The sequence below is a fragment of the Trichosurus vulpecula genome, chromosome 4, assembly GCF_011100635.1.
Source record: "Trichosurus vulpecula isolate mTriVul1 chromosome 4, mTriVul1.pri, whole genome shotgun sequence".
NCBI lineage: Eukaryota > Metazoa > Chordata > Mammalia > Diprotodontia > Phalangeridae > Trichosurus > Trichosurus vulpecula.
The window spans coordinates 46,682,920-46,704,635 of record NC_050576.1 but is presented as its reverse complement, the minus strand read 5'-3'; the positions used below and the strand labels follow the sequence as shown (position 1 = coordinate 46,704,635).

General features: G+C 42.5%; 1 protein-coding gene across 2 annotated transcripts in view; it reads right to left on the bottom strand.

Annotated features, from left to right (window-relative positions):
- TTLL7 (tubulin tyrosine ligase like 7) overlaps window positions 1-21,716 on the bottom strand; it is a 212,292-nt gene that overhangs the window by 81,327 nt on the left and 109,249 nt on the right. For both annotated transcript variants that reach the window (XM_036758272.1, XM_036758273.1), the window contains exon 10: window positions 8,603-8,697. In XM_036758272.1, the coding sequence (XP_036614167.1) occupies window positions 8,603-8,697 (95 nt within the window). The remainder of the gene's footprint in view (window positions 1-8,602; window positions 8,698-21,716) is intronic.

The following is a 21,716-nucleotide window of genomic DNA, read 5'->3' as shown; positions in this document are numbered from 1 at the left end:
TAAGATACCCAATTGAGTATGTATGGTATTCCCTCCTCAGGCCAAATCTGATGAGAGCAACATTCACTCATTCCCCCCTCACCTGCCTTCTCCCCTCCCCCAAAGAACTGCTTCCTCTTGCCACCTTTATGCAAGATAATCCACCCCATTCTCTCTCTCCCAATCTCCCTCTCTCAATATATTCCTCTCTCATCCCTTAATTTGATTTTATTTCTTTTAGATATCTTCCCTTCACCTTCAACTCACCCTGTGCCTGCTCTGTCTCTCTCTCTCTCTCTCTCTCTCTCTCTCTCTCTCTCTGTGTGTGTGTGTGTGTGTGTGTGTAGATATATATATACACACACATATACATATACACACACATGTATACATACATACACATTCACTTATATATATACATAAACATATATATGTACACACACACACACACACACACACATATATGCATATTCCCTTCAGCTACCCTAATACTGAGGTCTCATGAACCATACATGTCATCTTTCCATGTAGGAATGTAAACAAAACAGTTCAACTTTAGTAAGTCCCTTGCAATTTCTTTTTCTTGTCCTTTTTCTTGATTACCTTTTCATGCTTCTCTTGATTCTTGTGTTTGAAAGTCAAATTTTCTATTCAGTTCTGGTCTTTTCACTGAGAAAGCTTGAAAGTCCTCTATTCTATTGAAAATCCATATTTTGCCTTGAAGCATGATACTCAGTTTTGCTGGGTAGGTGATTCTAGGTTTTAATCCTAGCTCCACTGACCTCCGGAATATCGTACTCCAAGCCCTTCAATCTCTTAATGTAGAAGCTGCCAAATCTTGGATTATTCTGATTGTGTTTCCACAATACTCAAATTGTTTCTTTCTGGCTGCTTGCAGTATTTTCTCCTTGATTTGGGAGCTCTGGCATTTGGCGACAATATTCCTAGGAGATTTCTTTTGGGGATCTATTTGAGGAGGCAACCGGTGGATTCTTTCAATTTCTATTTTGCCCCATGGCTCTAGAATATCAGGGCAGTTCTCCTTGATAATTTCTTGGAAGATGATATCTAGGCTCTTTTTTTGATCATGGCTTTCAGGTAGTCCAATAATTTTTAAATTATCTCTCCTGGATCTGTTTTCCAGGTCAGTGGTTTTTCCAATGAGATATTTCACATTGTCTTCCATTTTTTCATTCCTTTGGTTCTGTTTTATAATATCTTGATTTCTCATAAAGTCACTGGCTTCCACTTGCTCCAATCTAATTTTTAAGGTAGTATTTTCTTCAGTGGTCTTTTGGGCCTCCTTTTCCATTTGGCTAATTCTGCCTTTCAAGGCATTCTTCTCCTCATTGGCTTTTTGGAGCTCTTTTGCCATTTGAGTTAGTCTATTCTTTAAGGTGTTGTTTTCTTCAGTGTATTTTTCAGTATTTTTTTGGGTCTCCTTTAGCAAGTCATTGACTTGTTTTTCATGGTTTTCTCGCATCCTTCTCATTTCTCTTCCCAATTTTTCCTCTACTTCTCTAACTTGCTTTTCCAAATCCTTTTTGAACTCTTCCATGGCCTGGGACCAGTTCATGTTTTTCTTGGAGGCTTTTGTTGTAGGCTCTTTGACTTTGTTGACTTCTTCTGTCTGTATGTTTTGGTCTTCTTTGTCACCAAAGAAAGAATCCAAAGTCTGAGACTGAATCTGGGTGCGTTTTCGCTGCCTGGCCATATTCCCAGCCAACTAACTTGACCCTTGAGTTTTTCAGTGGGGTATGACTGCTTGTAGAGTTTAGAGAACTATGTTCCACGCCTGGGGGGATGCACCAGCTCTGCCACACCAGCACTCCTCCTTCCTCAAGAACCCCCAACTCGGACTGGACTTAGATCTTCAGCAGGCTGTGCACTCCTGCTCTGATCCACCACTTAATTCCTCCCACCAGGTGGGCCTGGGGCTGGAAGCAACTGCAGCTGATCTTCTGTAGTTGCCCCACCTCCCCTGTCCTGGGGGCGGTGGCCCAACAGCAACTCCTTCCACTCCCACAGCTTTTCCCACTAACCTTCTCTGCTGTCTTTGGTGTTTGTGGGTTGAGAAGTCTGGTAACTGCCACAGCTCACTGATTCAGGGCGCTAGGGCACACTCCAACTGGCTCCTGGTCTGGTTGGTCTTCGCTGCTCACGTTGGGCTCTGCTCCACTCCGCTCCCAGCTCCAAGCTCCATGGGGGATATACCTCACCCAGAGACCATCCAGGCTGTTCTGGGCTGGAGCCCTGCTTCCCTCTGCTGTTTTGTGGATTCTGAAGTTCTAAAATTGGTTCAGAACCATTTTTATAGGTTTTTGGAGGGACTCAGCAGAAGCTCACGCTAGTCCCTGCTTTCCAGCGGCCATCTTGGCTCCGTCCCCCGAGAAAGAAACTTTAAACTTCGACTCAATTGTCTTTTGAATTAGAAAAATGGGCACGTAGGTATTAATGAATATAACAATTTGATACTCTTTCACATTATGGACAGGTAAGGAACACAGAGGCAGAAGGGGGACAAGGAAGAAGGGGGCAGGAGAGAGAACAAGCCCATAGAATAAAACAAACAGAGGGAACACCAGATACACATAAATAATAATCCCAATGGAAGCACCTACTTTAGGAAGCCCCAGAAAAAGTTACCCAGATACTGAGAAGACAGACACATCTGAGAAACATAAACAGAAGAGAAACAGAAATCGAAACAAATACAGAGAGACAACCAGGAACAGTTTCTGCGAAATAATATCTTCACTACATGGGCTTCTGGAATAATGTCACTAATGACTTTTTAAAGTATGTTGTGTTTTTTCAATTTTAGATACAAACATAATTACCGTCTCTTGATACTTGGCTCACAAAGCAGAATGAAATTAAATGTTTTGTTTCTCAACTCTGTCCTAAAAATAGGTATTTTTATGTAGGAAGGTATGTCAGGATATAGAACAGAGATGCTCAGCTCCTTACGTTCCCAAATGTCTGACTCTCTGGTGAATTTTCACTACCGAGGGTTACCACCAAGAAGAGTGATTTTCCTAGAAATAATTCTCCCGAGTTGAACGCCTGTTTTTCTTTTTCCAAGTCCCTTGGCAGAAACAAAACAGAGAGGCCTCAAATCCAGTACGCTATGAGTGAGGAAATTACTTAAGTAGACACAACATTTATAGGAGCATCTACATTTACCTAAAGTCACAACAGCCAAAGCAGCTTTTGGCTTCCATCAGCTCAGCCCGGTCTTCTTTCTTCACCTCAAGGTCCACAGTCACCGAAAACCTTTTGTATACATTCTTAATGGAACACCTTGTTCCTCCTACTCAAAACCCCTCACGAGCTCTCCAGTCCTGACCCACAACATCCATCATCTTGCCCCTCTCCCTCATGAGTTGCCCTCCCTCTTCCTTTCCAATTTAGTAAGCATTTCAAACTTCATCCCCATCCGGTGTTAGTGATCTCTGCTGATGATCCCTCGATGCCAGATGCTATTCTGCTCATCTTCCACATGCAGTTTAGATGTTTACTATGGAACAATATCTCCTTAATTACAACAAAGAGCTTAGCTCTTATTACTTGAGCTCATAGTGGGTCTTAAAAAAAATCTTATTACATCATAGCTTCAGGAGGTCCACATGACTTTTGTATTTCCTTCCTTCACCCAATATTCATTAAGCACCTACTGTGTGTACAGTAAAATGCCAGACACTGGGGACACACACAAAGATTTTTAAAATGACATAATCTCAGACCTCCAGGAGTTTACAACCTAGAAAGGTAATTAGATACATCCACAGCAAGTGACATCAATATAAGTTACAATATTTTAAGTGAACAGGATCAAAGAGAGAGGAGTAAGTCAATCAGAGAGGGAAAGTGATAAAGGAACTAAGAATCGAGGGGGTGGTGGGGCTCGAGCTGATCATAGAAGGAATAACAAAATGTCAGCAGTAAAGGATGTAGAAAGAATTTATTCTAGGAATGGAGTGGAGCATGGTATGTGCAAGTGCACAGATAATCCATGGCTGGATCATTGAGATGGATTGGGGTTCATGCTGTGTGCACAACATGCCCCTGCCTTCATGAGGCTTGAAGCACACAAGAGGCCTAGCTGGGGAACAACCTTTCTGCATTAGGACTTCTTTCAACAAGCCCTAACAGAAGAAAAAGCATTTTGGAAAACATTTAAGAAGAGAAGAGAGAGTACTCCTTCAGCCTGGGAACTCCATCATGGAGCCAACTGAACGTTTCCCAGTGAGAGGGCAAAAGATGTCCTGTCCCTCCTAACTGTTCTACATATACTTTGAGGATTTCCTCGATCTCATCTTAGTAAGCACTCACATCTCCCCATTCATCAGGCCAACTCACCTCGTATGTTCTTGCCCTTCCAAAAATCCTCCACAGAGGATCAACTCCAGGTAGGGTATGGGAGATCTTACTCTCTTCTGCGTCCTTTAACATTTGCGGGGTCCCAGGGCAATGCTAAGGCTCCTTCCCTATTACAAGATTTATACTGCCATATGTGTTCATTAATAATGATAATAATAATAGCTAGAACATTTATAGTGCTTTTAAGGTCTGCAAAGTACTTTACAAACATCATCTCAACTGATCCTGACAACAACCCTAGGAAGAGGCATTACTATCTGGAGAAACTGAGGCAGTCATTGAATTGCTGCTGCTGCTGCTGTTTGTCCTTCATTCTCAAAGGGAACCACTGATGTCGTGAGGCCGACGTCTTGACCTGCCCGTGGATAGGATTTAACTGAGCTGAGCAAAGTCGTCTGGACAGGCATAGTCTGTCAATATATAGTCTGTCAATAAGTTCTTATTGAACACCTACTACATGCTAGGTACAGAGCCAAGCACTAAGGAAGAGGTAAGCAAAGGAAGGTAAATAATCATAACTGCCCACAAGTGCCTCACAACCTAATGGGAGACATGACAAGCAAACAAGTATGTACCAATAAACTCTACAGAGGATAGGTACAAAATGATCAACAGAAGGAAGGCACTGGAACTAAGAGAGACGGAGAAAGGCTTCCTGTGGAAGGCAGGATTTTAGTTAGGATTTGGAGGAAGTCAGGGAAACCCGGAGGCAAAGGTGAAGAGGAAGAGCATTCCAGGCACAGGAGGGAGCCAGAAAACATACCCGGAGCCAGCCCAGAGAGGAACACCAAAATACAAGGTGCCCAAGGAGGGATCTGAATTCAGGTCAGGCTGACTCTAGGTCCGGTGTTCTACATGCTGGGTCACCTACGATGCTGACAGTCTGCCACTAGCTGCAGGCTGATCCGATAGCAGAGACAGAGCAGCCTCAGCAATTTCCACGTCTTTCTGTTTTCCCTGCTGACTAAGGGCATATGCCAATGACACAGACTTGAGGGTCATGCTGAAATTAATTGGGAAGATTTTATTTACTCTGCAACTGGCTAACACCAGACCAGGGGAGATGGTAAATACCAAAACAAAAAAGGATATGGCATGGACCTACGTCTAAAGGAGCATGCAATCTAGTTAATGAGAAATGGGTACCCAGAATAAGAACAATCTTAAACAGTAAATAAATAGAGCATAATTAGGTGATATGAATCATAATTCTTATCAGAGTTCGACAAAAGGAGAAACGAATGTGAGCTGAAGGAGTTAGATGCTCGAAAGGCAGAGATGGTCAAGAGTCTTGAAGGGAAGGCTGCGGATTCACAGAGAGGAACGGGCAAAGTATTCCTGGGGAGGAAGAGCATGAGCAAAGTTGCCCTGGGACGTAAAGCGTGTGGAAATAACAACCAGCTGAACTGAAACTGGTGGGTTTTACCAGGAAGTAGCTGGAAATCAGGTTAAGTAAACAGAGTAAGACTAGATCAGGGAAGGCCTTCAACTGCCATAAGCAATAGGCTCTTGGGTACGAGATTAACGTACTCAAAGTGGATTTGGCAATGGTATATAGGTTGGGTCGGAAAAGGCAGAAAATAGAGCCAAGGAGGAGAAAAAAAATTCTAGCTACACAAAGTTAAATGGTACTCATAGGAACTGAGCCTATGACCTTCAAACAACAAAGTGTTGATTGAACATCTGAAACATCTTAAAACTCCTGCAGTTATCCAAAAGCGCAGTGGGCTACCTAAAGACACAGTGGGTTTCCCCTCAATGAAACCATTCAGGCAGAGGCTGGATGAGCACTTCAGGCATGGGTTGGTCCAGATGGTCTCTGAGGTCTCTTAACAATCATATGTTTTGTGATTTGGTGATAATGACTCTCTGAGAAACACATGTAACCTTGGCCAAATTACTTCAACTTTCTGAGTCAGTTTCTTCAACTATAAGATTGGGGTATATGGCCAGATGGCCTCTGATGTCTCATCTAGCTCTAAATCCAATGTTCCACAGATTTTTAAAGATTGGTTAATTCTAGTGGTCAACGCAACAAATAATATTTACTCATTTACATAGTTCTTTAAAAAAATACTATAGGGGAAATCAGTCCAGGAGAAATGAGAAGTTCTCAAGAATGAAATTCTGAAGACACAAAAAAACACAATTACGATGAGGAAGAAAGTGGGAAGTGGGAGGTAGGAGTAGGGTGTTACCCAAAGAGCTCGATGTGCATGCCCAGGGAACTCCCTGATCAATGCAGATCTTTTAAAACTAATGCGGAAGATGGCAGAGTAGAGGGATTGAATACAAAAAAGGGGAGCCACTGCTCTAGAAGCAGAATGCCACGGACCTCGAAGTTTAAAGGGAGCAAGAGCTGGCAAGGAAAGTTAAGGACAAAAAAAAGATTTTAAAAAAAATTGATGTGGGGCAGGAAATGGCATACAAGGGATAGGTGTACAGGTCAATGTCAACAGGAGCAATGTTAACAGATACAAAGAGAAGGCACAACTAACCAACTCTCTGACTTCTCTTTCTCTGGATGACATACAACAAACCCCAGAGTGAAATCTGGTATAGGTCAGTGTCCTGGACCTCACTCATAGAGAGAGTATTATTATTATTATTATTATTATTATTATTATTATTATTATTATTATTGTTATTATTATTTTTTGGTCTATACTTGTCATTTCATGGATGTAGTAACCCCCTCTACTGGTGCAGACTGGCAACTTTTTTGTAACCTACAGTCTCTGACAGTTTAGTTTCAATGACTTGCCTAAGTTGACACAGCCGGTGTGTGGGACCTGAACCCATCTTTCTGACTCCACAGTTGGCTCTCTAATCCATTACACCATCTCTCCTGCTTCTCTGGCAATGATAAGAGCAAGCTAAACAATGACCAAACAATTCAGCCAACCTAAAAAGATAAGGGAGGCTTTCGCTAAGGAAGGAATGCAGGAAACAAAGAATAACATTCACAACTGCTCACAGAGTTTCTTTGCTGAAAATGTCAATGACATCTTACTAATGCAGGAGTTCTTTACCTTTTTTTGTATTAGGGTATCTGTTAGCAATCTGCCAAAGTCTACCAATCCCTTCTTAGAATAACACTTTAAGGTGTATCAAATAAAATTCAGATTATTATAAAGGAAACCAATTAAACTGAAATACATTTTTTTCATATCCAAGCTCAGAGACCCCTTGAAATTTATCCACAGACCCTAGGTTTAAGAACCCTTGAAATAGAACATCTGGCAAACAACTGAAAAACAATTGCTTTTTAATCATTTTGTCCTTTGCTTTTCCCTTCTTCATTTTATTTTACCTCACATATTTTCACAAGCCAGGTCTGGTCCTGGAACAGGAAGCTTTCTCAAAGAAGTCATCAAAGTCTTATATTTGTCTCCTATAACGAATGACCCCTTTCCAGCTTTGGACACTTAAGAAAGTCCCTCTTGTAAGCAGGGAGTCTGGCTCTGATAGCAGCCCTGCAGAGATCAACACAAAGGACTGACTCTGAAGTGTCCTGTACTTCTTCTAGACTATAAACATGACAAGTCAGATCTATGGATCATAGAATCCCAGAACTGTATGACATCTTAAGAGGGCCACTGGCTTCAAATTCACACCTAATGCACAAATCTCTTCTATAACATACCGAACAGAACAGCTACTCAGCTTCCAGTTTGAACAATTCAAGGGATGGGAAGCCCATTAGATCCATGACACATCTCTGTTAGATATTTCTTCTTCCTCCTACTGAGCTAACATTTACCTTCATGGAACTTCCACTCACTGGTAGTAACTGTGCCTATTTAAACTGCACAGAATATTCCCCCTTCTCCAAGTTAGTCCTTCAAATATTTGAAGGCAGCAATCATTCCTCACCATCCCAACTCTTCTCTTCCTTAGCCTGAATCTCTTCATACCTCTATGTTTTATATAACCAAGAAAATTATTTTTCACTCTTCATACTCTTTCCCCTCCTCTCTTTATATAATTCTCTGTGTAAATATAAACAGTCATTCAACAACATTCACTGAAACTCTGTGAGCAAAATACCATAAGGACGCAAAAGGTGAGGGTAAGTTGGTACTGAGATAGAATAGACAAGAGTTTACATCCACCGGTAGATCTGAGGATTTAGGATAGAGGAGACCTATTCCAACTGAAATTAAATTGAGAATATGGGTTTTCGTGCGAAACATGAAGAAAAAGAAATAAAGTTTTGGAATGAAAGAGATATTTTTACCTGATGTTGAGTAACTTCAGGGCATTAAGCAACACTCCTTTTTTTACATCATAATCTATTTTCTGATCAGTTCCAAAGCTGGGGGCTCGATTAATCTGAAAATGACAAAACGGTAAGAAGTCATATGTTGAGTGTCAACAAATATAAGCATGCGCTGCTTAACAATAAAACATCAAAGGGAGCGTTAGTTCCAAAGGAATACAGTCATAACTGTAATGATATCAGAGAATAGGGTTTTCATGACATTGTGGCAGAGTTCAGTTATCATGCATGCAGCCCTTGGTTTAATGAAAGGCGCTACAACTACCAATGCAGGATCGTGAAAATTCACAAACAGAGAACAGAGACATGGAAAGGACCTTACGAGATCATCTGGACTAACTCCTTCATTTTACTAAAGGAGGAAACTAGGGTCAAGGGTCGGGGGCGGGTTAAGTGATGTATCCAAGGCACAGTGGCTTCCAAGAAACAGAAACTGAACCCATTTTCTGAAGATGAATCCAATGATTTTCCCATAATCCCATTAATTATTTATTGCACATAGAGGGAATCTTCTCTCTTTGCTATTCTGCAAACTTGATGTTGTCTTTAAAATTCCCGCATTTCACTTTTCCTTTAAGTAGCCCATCCTTTCTTCAATTTCCTGAAGATCTTAGAAAACACAAACTGGATTTTCAGCAATTTGCCTTACTGATGATATGGCGGCGCCACCTGGTGGTGAAACTAGATATTGCAGGATAAACTGCATAAGGATTTCTTTAAATGCTTGGCCGAAAATTAAAATGGGCTTTTGGCATTTTGCTTTCAATATAATTTTTTTTCATATTATGGTATTTAGATCTGGTAGATCTTCCCCTTAAATATGTCAAGCCCAATTCCCTAGTTTTTACAGATGAGAAACACGGAGGTCATGTAGCCAAAGTCGCTTATCCCAAATAACACAATCACAGAACATTAGAGTTAGAATGAACTTGACAGAACATGCCTTGTCCAATGGCTCCATTTTACATGTGAAGAGAGGGAGACTCAGAAAAAAGGAGGTGACCCAACCCAAGTCAAATATAGGAGAGGAACTGATTTCACTGAGGAAACAGACAAACGGTGAGTCAGTCAACAAGCATTTAGTAGGTGTCTATGAGGCCTCAGGCTCTGTGCTAGGCACTGGGGATACAAACAAAGCCAATGGACAGTCTATGATCTCAAGGAGCCCACAAGCTAATGGGAGAGACGACATGAAAACAACTATGTATAAATAAGCAATATACAAGATACTGGAGCTAATCGACAGAGGGAAGGCTCTAGAATTAAGGAAGGTTGAGAAAGGCTTCCTCTAGAAGGTAGGATTTCATCTGAGACTTAAAGGAAGCCCAAGGAGCCAGGAGGTAGAGATGAGGTCAAAGATAACTCTGGGGGTGGGGAGCAGTCACTGAAAATGCACCAAGTTGAGAGATGTTGTTCTCATACGAGGTACAGCAAGGAAGACAGGATCACTGGATCTCAGGTATGTGGTGGTTTGTCAGGTGTTGGAAGGTTGGAAAGGTAGGAGGGGGTCAAGTTATACGGGGCTCTGAATGCCAAAGAGGGGATTCTAGACTCAATCCTGGAGCTGATAAGGAGCCACTAGAGTTTATGAAAGTTTGGGGAAGGGTTAACATGTTCAGATCTATGCTTTAATCAGAGTCGCTTGAAAGCTGAGTGGAGGATGGACTGCAGCAGAGAGAGACTTAGGTAGAGAGAACTAAAAAGCTACTGCAAAAGTCCAAGCATGAGGCAATGAGGGTCTGCATCAGGACAGCAGCACTGGCAGTGCTAAAGAAGAGATGGGAGGTGACTAGAAGGGATGATATGAAGTCTAAAGCAAGAGCATTTGGATTGGATATAGGGCGTGTGAGAGAATGAGTCGTCGAACATGGCACCTGGCTGACTGGGAGGATAGCTGTGGTGTCCTTCACAGTAATGGGAAAGTTAGTAAGAGGGAAGAGTTTGGGGGGAAAGTTAGTGAGCTCAGTTTTAGATAAGTTGAGCTTACGAGGTCTATTGGACATCCAGTTTGAGATAGGCAATAGGCTCCTGGAGATGCAAGACTGGTGGTTAGGACAGAGATTAGGGGTGGATAAGTAGATCTGAGAATCATCAGCGTAGAGATGATCACTAAAGCCAAGAGAGCTGATGAGATCATCAAGTGAAAGACTACTGAGGGAGAAGAGAAGAGGACTCCTCAGGAGAGAAGCCTGGGGGACATCCAGTGGGCATGGCGTGGACCAGCCAACAAAGAAGATGGAGGACTGATCAGAGAGCTAAAATGAGAACCAGGAGAGGATAGTGTCACCTAGAGAGAATAGAGTATCCAGGGGAAGAGGGTAACTGCCAGTATCAAAGGCCTCAGAGGTGTCAAGAAAGATGAGGATTGAGAAAAAATCCATCAGAGTTGGCAATGAAAACATCATCTCCAACTTTGGAGAGAGCAGTTTCAGTTGAAAGAGGAGGTCAGAAGTCAGAAGGTAGAATGCAAAGAGTCAAGAGAATGGAAGTAAAGAAAGAGGAGGCAACCACCATAAAGGCCTTCTTCAGGAGTTTGGCCGCATCAAGGAGAAGAGATGTGACAGACAACTAGAGAAGACAAATAGACCAAGTGAAAGTTTGTTTTTGGTTTTTTTTTTTTTTTTTTTGGAAATGGGGTAGACAGGGAAGGGAGAAAACAAAGATAACCAAGTGCAGAAAATAAAAGGGGTACTTGACAGGATGAGAGCAGATGAGATGGGGTCACTTGAGCAGGGAGAATAATTTGTCTTGGCAAGAAGGGCCACTTTTTTATATGAGACAGAGGTGAGTGATCCAATAGGTTACGTGTCTGGTGAAAGAGAGAGCTTTTTGGGAAAGGGCTCAATTTGTTCAGTGAATTATAGGACAAAGTTCTCAGCTAAGAGGACTGGGGTGGGAGGAGGGGGGAAGTGAGCCATGGGAGGTCTGAGGAGGAATGAAATGGTTCTGGAAACACCACTGTGAGATAGTGAGCTGATTAGGGAAGAAAAAAAGGAGTGCCTGGCAGAAGTGAGAACCCAGCCCAAATCATTCATATAAATTTATCCTGGACCCAGTCAGCAGTGACATCACGTCTCCAGCATGTGAATAGGGGCTTAGGAAGTAGTAGGCAGTAGGAGGAGCCCAAGGGCAAGACCAGAGATAGGATAAGGGGCCAAGGAACTCAAGAAAAGGGGGAGTGTCAAGGTGGGGAAGGGAGAAGAATATAGTCAAGGGTGATGTCCCAGGGAAAAATTAAGAGGTCAATGTGAGGACGGCAGAGAGGGTTTGGGGTTGCAAGGCAGAGGGAGAGGTGCAACAACAGACTGTGATCAGATAAGGGAATTTCAAAGTCCACATACTCCCATGTGTACAGTACAGGCTGGCATCTTCTCTGCTACTGAAAGCACAGACAGGTTAAGTGATTTGTTCAGTGACACAGCCAGTATGTCTCAGAAAGAGGACTTGAACCCAGGCCTCCCTGACTCCAAAAGCAGCACTCTATCTACTAACACACTGCCATTCACAAGAGTAAGAATATCCTGATGCAGCCCCCTAAGGTTTACACGGTATTTTACACACTTTTTTTTCACTGGATCATGTCTGATTTGGTCAGTAAGACCGAAGTACCCTGAGGGCAGGCACTGTCCGGTCTTTCTATTTACCTCTCAGCAAAGATATCCTAACTCCCACAGATACTTAATAAGCACTCCATCATTGTCTGTTAAGTTGAACTGAATCCCAGCAAATCACTAGTTAGACTGGAACTCAGGTCTCCTTGTTTCCAGGGTCTGCTGCTTCTCCCACTACATCATCTGCTGTCTAGAAGTCGATAACAAACATTCCCAAACCCACTCTCACATGCAAAACCTCAACCATGAACTGGAAAAAGTGAGATCCCCAAACTTTAAGGAACTTGGTCTATGTCAAATGCTAAACGGTGGAGAAAAAATTCAAGCCTCTATTTTTTCCATCTTACTGGGTAATATCTCCAAGCAAGGGAAAGGATGGACTTAGGTCATGATTTGGGAACAAGCTTTGATTTCTAGAAGGGGTTATTTTTTGGTAGTTTTAAACTTTAAAGCTAGATAAAAATTCTATTATCCATATGGGATCTTAATGTATCAGTTTAATAGGGAAGGAGGGAAGAGAAGGCCGTGATATGGTACCTTCCAGCTATGAAGACAGATTAAGGACATTTAAGGGGTTCATTTACCCCACGCCAAAAAGGAATATCCTTCTGAAAACAGTGTTATGCCTTGAAGCGTGTTCCTCATGCTGCCCTGCCATCCCAGGATACTGGTCCTGTCCTTGCTTAAAGAAATCTTTTCCTCGTTTTGAAATAAGGAGGAGAAAATCACAAATGGCTAGTGAGTGAAAAGGCTTTTCTCCAGGAAAAGCCTCAGTGGCATGCTAATGAAATCACTGAGGTAACTCTCTGAGCCTCCGACCTCAGCAGGGGTCAGCGTTCCTCAACTTTCCCACTATGGCACAAAGACAGGCAAGGGACTGGGGATGGTCTGAATAGCAATAATATAAATTGTACCAGGGACTTAGAGGAAGCTGCTGTCTCTCGACTGCTTTGCCCTAAGAGAATTTCAGAAATGGGAAGGGGCCTAGAAGAACAGCAAGTCTAATTCCCTTATTTCACATATTATCAAACAGAGGCCCCCGAGAGGCTACCAGACCTGCCCACACCCTGCCAGTGGCCCAGGCGAGACTCAGTAACCAAGCTTTTCACAATACTGTTACCTGTAGAATATTACACTCAGCAAGGTGGTACAGAGGAAGACATACTGTAATAGGAGATGGAGGACTTGAGTCCAAATCCTGTCTTTTCCAATGGGTGGCCTTTAGGTCACTTCAACCCTCTGAGGATCATTTCCTTCATCTGTAAAATGAGTGGTGTGAACTGGATAACCTCTACAATCCTTTTGAGTTTTAAATCTACAATCTCATGATCCTATGAATGTCCTTAGACCAAACCCCTAAAGTGAGACCTCTCTGAAAGAAAAAAAAAAGACCTATGTGTGTGTATCTGTGTGTACACAGAGCATGCCTCTAACTGCACTAAGACTTTGGGGACACCCTGGGTGTCTCTATGAAATACATGATGCTGGATCCACAGAGCACACTCAGGGCTCTGTACAAGGAAGATCTGGACGGAGCTGCAGGAAGAAAAGTGTGGTCAGTATTGAAACCTAGAAAGAAGTGGATGAATCACAACTGCCATTTATAAGTGTTAGAGTTTACATATTACAAAATAAGTTTCCTACATATCATCTCATTTAATTCTGACAATCATCCCATGAGGGAACTACCAAAGTCATTTTGGTATGGTTTGGGTTTTTTTTTTTGGAATGGACCAGTGATTTCTGGCATAGGTAACTCTCAGTGAGAAAACCCTCTCTACCAGTGTAGCACTAACCTGGCTGGGGTTGCTGGGAGTGGGGAGGAGGGGAGGGCCTGCACCTGCCAAGTGAGGGGTTAAATGACTGACCCAGGTTCACACGGCCAGTACGCATCGAGAGGCAGGTCTTGAACCTATAGGCTCTTGACTCCCAAGTCCAGCACTCTACTCACTATGCCACACTGTTTCTCTTGTGAATTAGCACACCATTAGCTTATCAGATTAGTTAACTCAGGCCAGTTACTAAGTGTCAATGGAGAAGTGATGAGCTCTGGGAATGGGGAGGACTAGCACAAGATCCTGGGTGGTACATCCAGAATTTTATGGGAGCAGCAAGTAGAAAGGGGTCCACAAAAGAGAAGGCAGGAATATGAACCTAATTACACTTACTTTATAATTTTGTCTAAGTGGATGCCGGTGGTGGGAGTAGGAGAATGGCCAGGTTGGGTAGAGAGAGTGGGTGTACCTTTGTTCTCAGTGTTGGAATACGTATATACGTATTTGTATATGTTTGCATTTGAGCTGTGTATAATTCAACAACTTGGAGCCTAAAGAGAAACTTATTGAACCTCAAAAATAGGACTCTTAAGTCTCTTGGAGTCAGGAATGGAGAAAGCTGTGAGGGTAGGAGAAACTAACCTTTAGGCAGGTAGTAAGCCTTTAATATTATGCACTGGCCTTCCTGTAGTACAACTGCCAGGGAAAGCTCAACAGATTATGCCTAGTAACCAAAAGAAGAGACCAAAAGAATGAGGAGAAGCTAGCTTTTCTCCCATATCATCTTGTATGTCCAGAAATAAGAGAATCATAAAATCTACACTAAGAAGGAACCATGGTGGCTATCAATATAACTGTCTCTGGTTCCTTCATAAATACTTAGAGTGATGGAGGGCTAGTGCCTCCCGAGGTAGCTGGTTTCATTGTAGAGTAAGGATAATCTTTAGAAAGTTAAATATTCTTTTTTTTTCGGTTTGGTGGTTTTTATGCTTGGCCAAAATTTACCTTATATCTGCCCATTCTAGTTAGAACATCTGTAGCAATAGAAGAACAAATAGGAAAGGTCCAGACCAGTCTAATCTCTTCCTTACATGCTGAAGACAAGCAGACATCACTTCGTGTCCTTCCTACATTCTGAATACATTCGCCTCTATTACTAGTTAGCCTATGCAAAGTGCTCCACAAACCTGCCAACGCTGTAATAAGGCCAGCGTTCACCCTCCCTAACCATGACCTTGGACAGGTGACCTTCCCTCTTGGGGCCTCAGGTTTTTTTATTTGTCAAATGTGGGGGGTTAGACCAGACAGTCTCCAATGTCTCTTAGCAGGCCAAGTCTATGATCCCTTGATCCTCCCATCATTCCTCATGTGACGCGGCTCTCATGCCTGTCAGCATTCTGCCCGCTGCCCCTCTGGACCTCTTCTCCTTTGCCAGTGTCCTTCTGTGACACCTGGAACTGGGGGAAAGGCAGTGATTGACGGACATCGAAATCCACCCATCTTCCCATTCTGCAGGGGTCCAGCGTCGGGGCAGCCTGGATTAAAAAGTGACCTGTCCTCCTGCAGCCTTACCACCATGCCTGCTGGTTCATTTCCTCCCCTCCATCTACTGCCCACCAGGGCTGCCCCTAACAGACACCAAAGCACTAGTTTTCTGTCCACAAGTTCAAGCCTTCCTTAGGCTCACAACTTCTCAGCTCTCTTCCCAGACACAGTAGGTACCAACCACTAAGAGTTAAACTGTAAAGGATAATTTTAGGCTCTGTATAAATAGAGTTTATCAGGACTGAATGGAATGGGGGATATGGATCTTCTTTTGGATGTTAATATACTAGTAGGAGAATCAACTTACACAGACGGAAAAAACTGGCTCCAAGTGCCCAGTTACACTTTGGCTTCCAAAATTATTCCTAGAGAAAGGACCGAGCCAATTTCATTCCAATCCCTCAATAGCCACTAGTCTTTTCTTCCCTTGACTCTAACTAGGGTTTTCACTCTTTCTACTCCACAAAGCAAATGCAGAAAGAAGAGTTGGTTATTATATTCATGGCTGTGGCCCAACATTCAAGGAGGTATTTTTAAAAGCCCCATAATTCACCTGGTCTGTATGAAACAGAAGACAACTGAAGGACAGCACTCTCCCCTCTCCCCCTCCCAGAGGCTCTCAAGCAAGCCTGGCAGGGATTTCCAGAAAAATATATGCCCTTTAATACTCAACTGCTAGCACTTTTACTTCTATTCAAACTAGAGTTCTTATGATAGGATTAGCTGTTTATAAGCAGACGGCTTTCGGCAGCCCTCACCTGGATCCAAAGTTTGCTAATGTCTGCTTTAAATTGAGGCAGTGATAAATTGGAAGAAATAGGAGGCACAGACATTTAATTCACCAAACACAAGACTTTAATAAAGAAATGGTAAGAATTTTGCTGTCAGCCAATTCAGACAGAATAAATCTCTTGGACCCAAGATTCTAAGATAGAAAACAAATAAAAATAATCAGAATTCTCCTAGTACTTAGGATCATAGACCTGGGACTGGAAAAGTCCACCCCACCCTCCCATTTTACAGATGAATATAATGAGGCCCAGAGACACGAAGGGATTTGTCTACAATCATGCAGAAAGTGACAGAGCCAGAAGTGAACCCTTATCTTTTGACTTTGAATCCAAGACTCTTTAATCAATCTGCCTGTCCCCCAGAGTAAACAGCCTAGCATAGTAGAGGATGCTTAATAATGGCTTGTTGATTAATTTCAATCACTGAAAAATCTGACCAATCTAGAGGTCGCTCTGGTACAGGTAAGTATGTGAGGATTCCAGCAAGCTGGCGATACATCCTCCTGAACAAGAGGACTTCTCCTTCCCCTGGTTTTCTTCAATCTTCTCCCACTGTCATGTGAAAGCCACCATACCCCCAACCCTGACACATCTTCAGTGTCTACACTCTCTAAGGCACTGGAACTCATGCACAAAAATCAAGGGACATATGGAAAGGTACCAGTGACTGTCCTGACCCACCGTCTGCCTGCAGAAAAGCTCACAAAGAAGATGAAAAACAAAACACCAGAAGCAAGCCCAAGCTTCTGCAAGGAAAGGAGCCCCACAGCAGCAAGGACGTGGTTCAGCAGAGTTTCTGTGAAGCGCAGAGTCCTGGTCAGGAAGCCCTACTCTGGCTTTTCCCTACCCTCCCAAGGCCAGATTCCTCCACTTGCTTGACACCAAAGGACAGTAAGCCCAGGAAAGAGAACTGTTTTTCAAAACCATTTCTTGTTTCTTCTCTTCTTCTAATTTTATTTTCCTTCCCTGATTCCCAAACTGGCGAAAAACTAAAGGGTCCTATGATTCTCAAATTTCAATAACTTGAAATTCTATTGGTAACAAAATGTAAAACATTTAAAAGGAGATTTGCAATTGTCATCTGAATATGCCATACTGTTAAATGCAGTCTACTGGATAGGATCATCTGGGGAACAAGGCCATCTCAACATTACTAGCCTCCTTCCATATCTAAATTAATCAAGTGACTAAAAACACTTCATAAATGCAAAGTATTGGGTATATTTCCACTTTCCCAATATTTCACTTTGGGGCAGCAGGATTTCAGAAGACATGAAAAGGAATATGAATTTCCTCTCGGCTTCAAAATTTCCAGAAATTTTCTCCAGTAGATTCAATACTGTCTGCTTTCTTCCACTTGGTGGCGCCAAAGGTCTTTGTATGTGCCACAATCAGAATTTGCTTAAAAAACCACTTTCATCCAGTTTTCTCAGATACAAGGAATGTTTATTTATCCAGAACTGTTGACTGTTATGGTTATATTTTTGTGGTTGTTATAATTAATCACGGCTGAAGAACAAGTGAATAGAAAGTGGATGTACTTCTCTCCTATCTTTCCAAACTCTGGCTCCATGAATCTTAATGTGGGCTAATATATATTTTTCAGGATTTCAATGCTAAAGAGACTTTAAAAGGTTCAGTTAACTTTCAATTATGTTGCTAATGGAGAGGTCTATGGGGAGGATGCATTTAAAAAACCAGTTTGGATAACTTGTTTCTAAAGTCCTTTCCCTTGGGGCTTGCTGCAAACAAGCTCCCAAATCCCAGTCCCCTATCAGGGCCCCAGCCCCTAGCCAGCCTCCCTCCCTCACCCACCTCTCCTATGTCAGAGATAGAGAGGACAGCTAAGCCAGCCAGGGCAGAGGAGGAAGAGCAGAGACAGATGTACGCGGGAGGGGCTCAATGGAAAAGGTGAAAGTGGAGAATGTCAAGAAGAGACAGAAGGATGAGCCTTCAGGTGTCTGTCTCGTGCTAGACAGGCACCCAGGGCTGGGGCCCTGCACAAGTGGCACAAAGGGCAAGCCCCAAAATGAGCCTTGCTTCGGGAACCAGAGAAGGGGGAGATTAGAAGTCCCAAGGCATCAAGTGCTTCTGCTAATAGAAAACCCGGGCTGGGGGAGGAGGGGCTGGCACAGGATGCAAGTATAGCTCTTACTGGGTACAGCAGCATAAAAAGTAAAAAAGAACCCAAAGTTTTAGAGCTGGAAGTGGTCTCAGAGCCCATTAACCTAATCTTCTCATTTCTACAGCTAAGTCACCTGAGTTCAAGGGGACAAAGTACTTGCCCAAGGCCTGTGGGATTCTAAGAAGTACTAGCTAGCTGAAGCAGAATTCAAACCCAGGTGCTCTGACTCCAAAGCCAGGGGTCTTTCCATCACCGGATGACCTTGCAGTCATATAAATATGTTCTGGCATCTCATGTTCTCATTCCTTCACTCATTCAACTGGGATTTTATGCAGTCTAAAACTGTGAAGTGGGGATGGGGTGGGAGACTGATGTCATGGTGGGGGGGCTTGGGGCGGGGGGGAATAGTGACAGATGCTATTATTTCTAAATCATTACCAAAAAAGGGATGTGGCTAATTATATGTTAACTGCTGATCTCTCTTTTCCCTTGTCACATACAGATGTCCAGTCCCACTACTTAGACCTCAGATCCCAACCACTACAACCACTACCTTCTATATTCAATCTCTCTTTATCTACTATCTCCTTCCCAAATGTCTGCCAACATGTCCAGATCTCCTCCAGTCTAAAAGGAAAAAAAAAATTCTTGACCCACCACCCCAGCACCTAGCACTGTGTTTAGTACAAAGTAGGTACTCAATAAATGACTGTTATATGATTGACCCTCACCTCTTTTCCCTATCCTTCACCTTCCAAATCCAACCAGTTGCTAAGTCTTGTTAATTCCTCAACAATCTCTCTTATATTTCTCCCCTATTTCCTGCTTGCATAGCCACCACCTTTGTTGCACCCCTCATGACCTCTTGCCTGGTCTACTGGTATTACTTCCTAATTGCCCTCTTGCTTTCCAGTCTCTCTCCTTTCGCATATACAAATAATCTTCCCAAAGCATAGGGCTGACCATACTACTTCCCTGTACCAAAGCCTGTGAGAGCCCCCCACTGCCTTAAGGATCAAATCTGAGCTCCTGTTTGGCATTTAAAGCCTTTCCAAATCTGGCTCTGATCTGCCTTTCAGAACCTATTTTATGAGAGAACAGAAGCATTGACCTCTAAGTGCACATTGAAGCATACTTTTTTTCACCTTCTTTATTTTTCTTGCCTTTTTTCCTCAACATGGATAATGTGGAAATATGTTTTGTATTTTGTATAACTTCATCTGTATAATGGGCATTGTATTTCTTGCCTTCTCAATGGATGATAAAAGAGGGAAAGGAGGGAGAGAGAGAATTTAGAACTGAAAATTTTAAAAATAAAAACTAATAAAAATATTAAAAAATTTTAAAATAAAAAGTAAAAACAAAAACTTACTTTATGACCCATTATCTCCCTTCACATACTCCAAGCAACTGGTTGTTGCCCCAACTCATGCCCTTTCACAAGTTATATCCAAATGCCTAAAATGGCCCAAATGCCCTCTCCCACCTTTCTTAACAACAGCTCTAAGAAATCTTAAATTCCTTCCCTATTCAGTTGAGGCTCCACCTCCTACAGGTAGTCTGCCATGAGCCCTGAAACTGCGTGTGCTCTACCCTCCTCAAAGAATCTTATATTTTAAGATACAGCTTAAATATCTTATATTTGATACCTATTATCTTACATAAGGTCTTATATTTGATTAACTATTTGCAGATCTGTTAATCCTCAGGCAAAATATAAGCTCCTTGAGGCCAGGGGCTATTGGTTTCTTCCTTTTCTTTTCTTCTTTTACCTTTGCATTATCAATGCACCACAGAATAGGTACTTAATAAATGCCTGAAGAATCAAATCAAGTAAGATTTTACACAGAAAAACTTCTGCAAAACAGACATTTCAGAAAAACAACAAAAGCAACAAAAAAGGCCTAAAACGTTCGGGTTTGGCCCCTTCGCCTTGCCATTTTTCTTAATACAGAAAATTACTACTATGTCAAGTCCTTATATGTAGAGCAGGCACTGGAACAACTTATATTCTATTTGGAATGTGTTGCTTCTTTCCCCCTTCCTTTCCAAACCCGAATAAGCAATAAAAAGCAGCTGTCCTGGGGAGAAATGATCAAATATATTTGTGGTGTCTGTCTGCCTACGGTAAACAGTCACTAATGAATGCATTATTGTGATCAAGAACTGCTCTCTTAATCTCCAGTTGTGGATCTCCAACTGCTGGATTACTGTGGTAGCTGCCTCTAAACTAGCATGTCTTGTCTTGTCTTTGGTCTCCCCCGCCCCCCCCCTTTGCCCCCCACCAATCTATCCTGATACCAACTGCTCAATAAAGCTCCCTCGGTGCTGCTTTCATTATCTTACTTCACTGCTCCAAAACCTCGAAATCACTTACAGAGAAAAGTCCAAGCCACCAGACAATTGAACCCCCACCTCTTCTCCTCTTCTCACAGGACTTTCCCACATGAATTCTCTGCTGCTGCACACACACACACACACACACACACACACACACACACACAATCCCTCCTTCAGCGTGTCTGTCTATGCTTTTCCAGTTCTACCACACGCAACCTAGCATAGGGGTTTGTACAGATGCTGGCTGAACTGAACTAAACTGAAGTGACAAATGGCATCAATCAGGTACCCACTCAGAAAGGTTTCAGTTAACTGAAAAAGACTCATTTTGCTTAGTGTCAATGGTCAGCATCAGCATCATCTTTTTCTCATTCACAGGCAGCTAGGCTTAAGACTTTGGTCCAGCAATACAGCCTAGATGTAACTGATACTGAGAGGCCACAACCTATTTGTCAGCAAAACTGGTAAACTTACAAGTGCCCCTTAACTGTGTATTTCAGCACTCAAACCCCAAACTTCTAGCAACAGAGGCTTTTTTTTCTACTGGCCTATCACCAGCCCAGATGACTTCTACAAGGAGGTGTGACTGATTGCAGGCATACCACGGCAGATGTATTTGACCAAAAACATCTCCCCTGTCTTGGTACCATAACTTGAAATTTCACCATCAGAGAATCATCCCTTTACATTGTTTTCTCCCTGTCAATGGTTCTTTTCCAGAATGCGAATATTCTTGACAATAATAATGCAGAAAGATTACTTACCCTGAGATAGTGACTTATTAGTTGCTTTGCTCTAAGAAAAGCTGAAAGCATTGGGTACTGGGCTTAGGAGTGAAGGAGGGATGGGGTGGAGGGCAAGCTTAGGCTCCTTCACTAGTTAGTG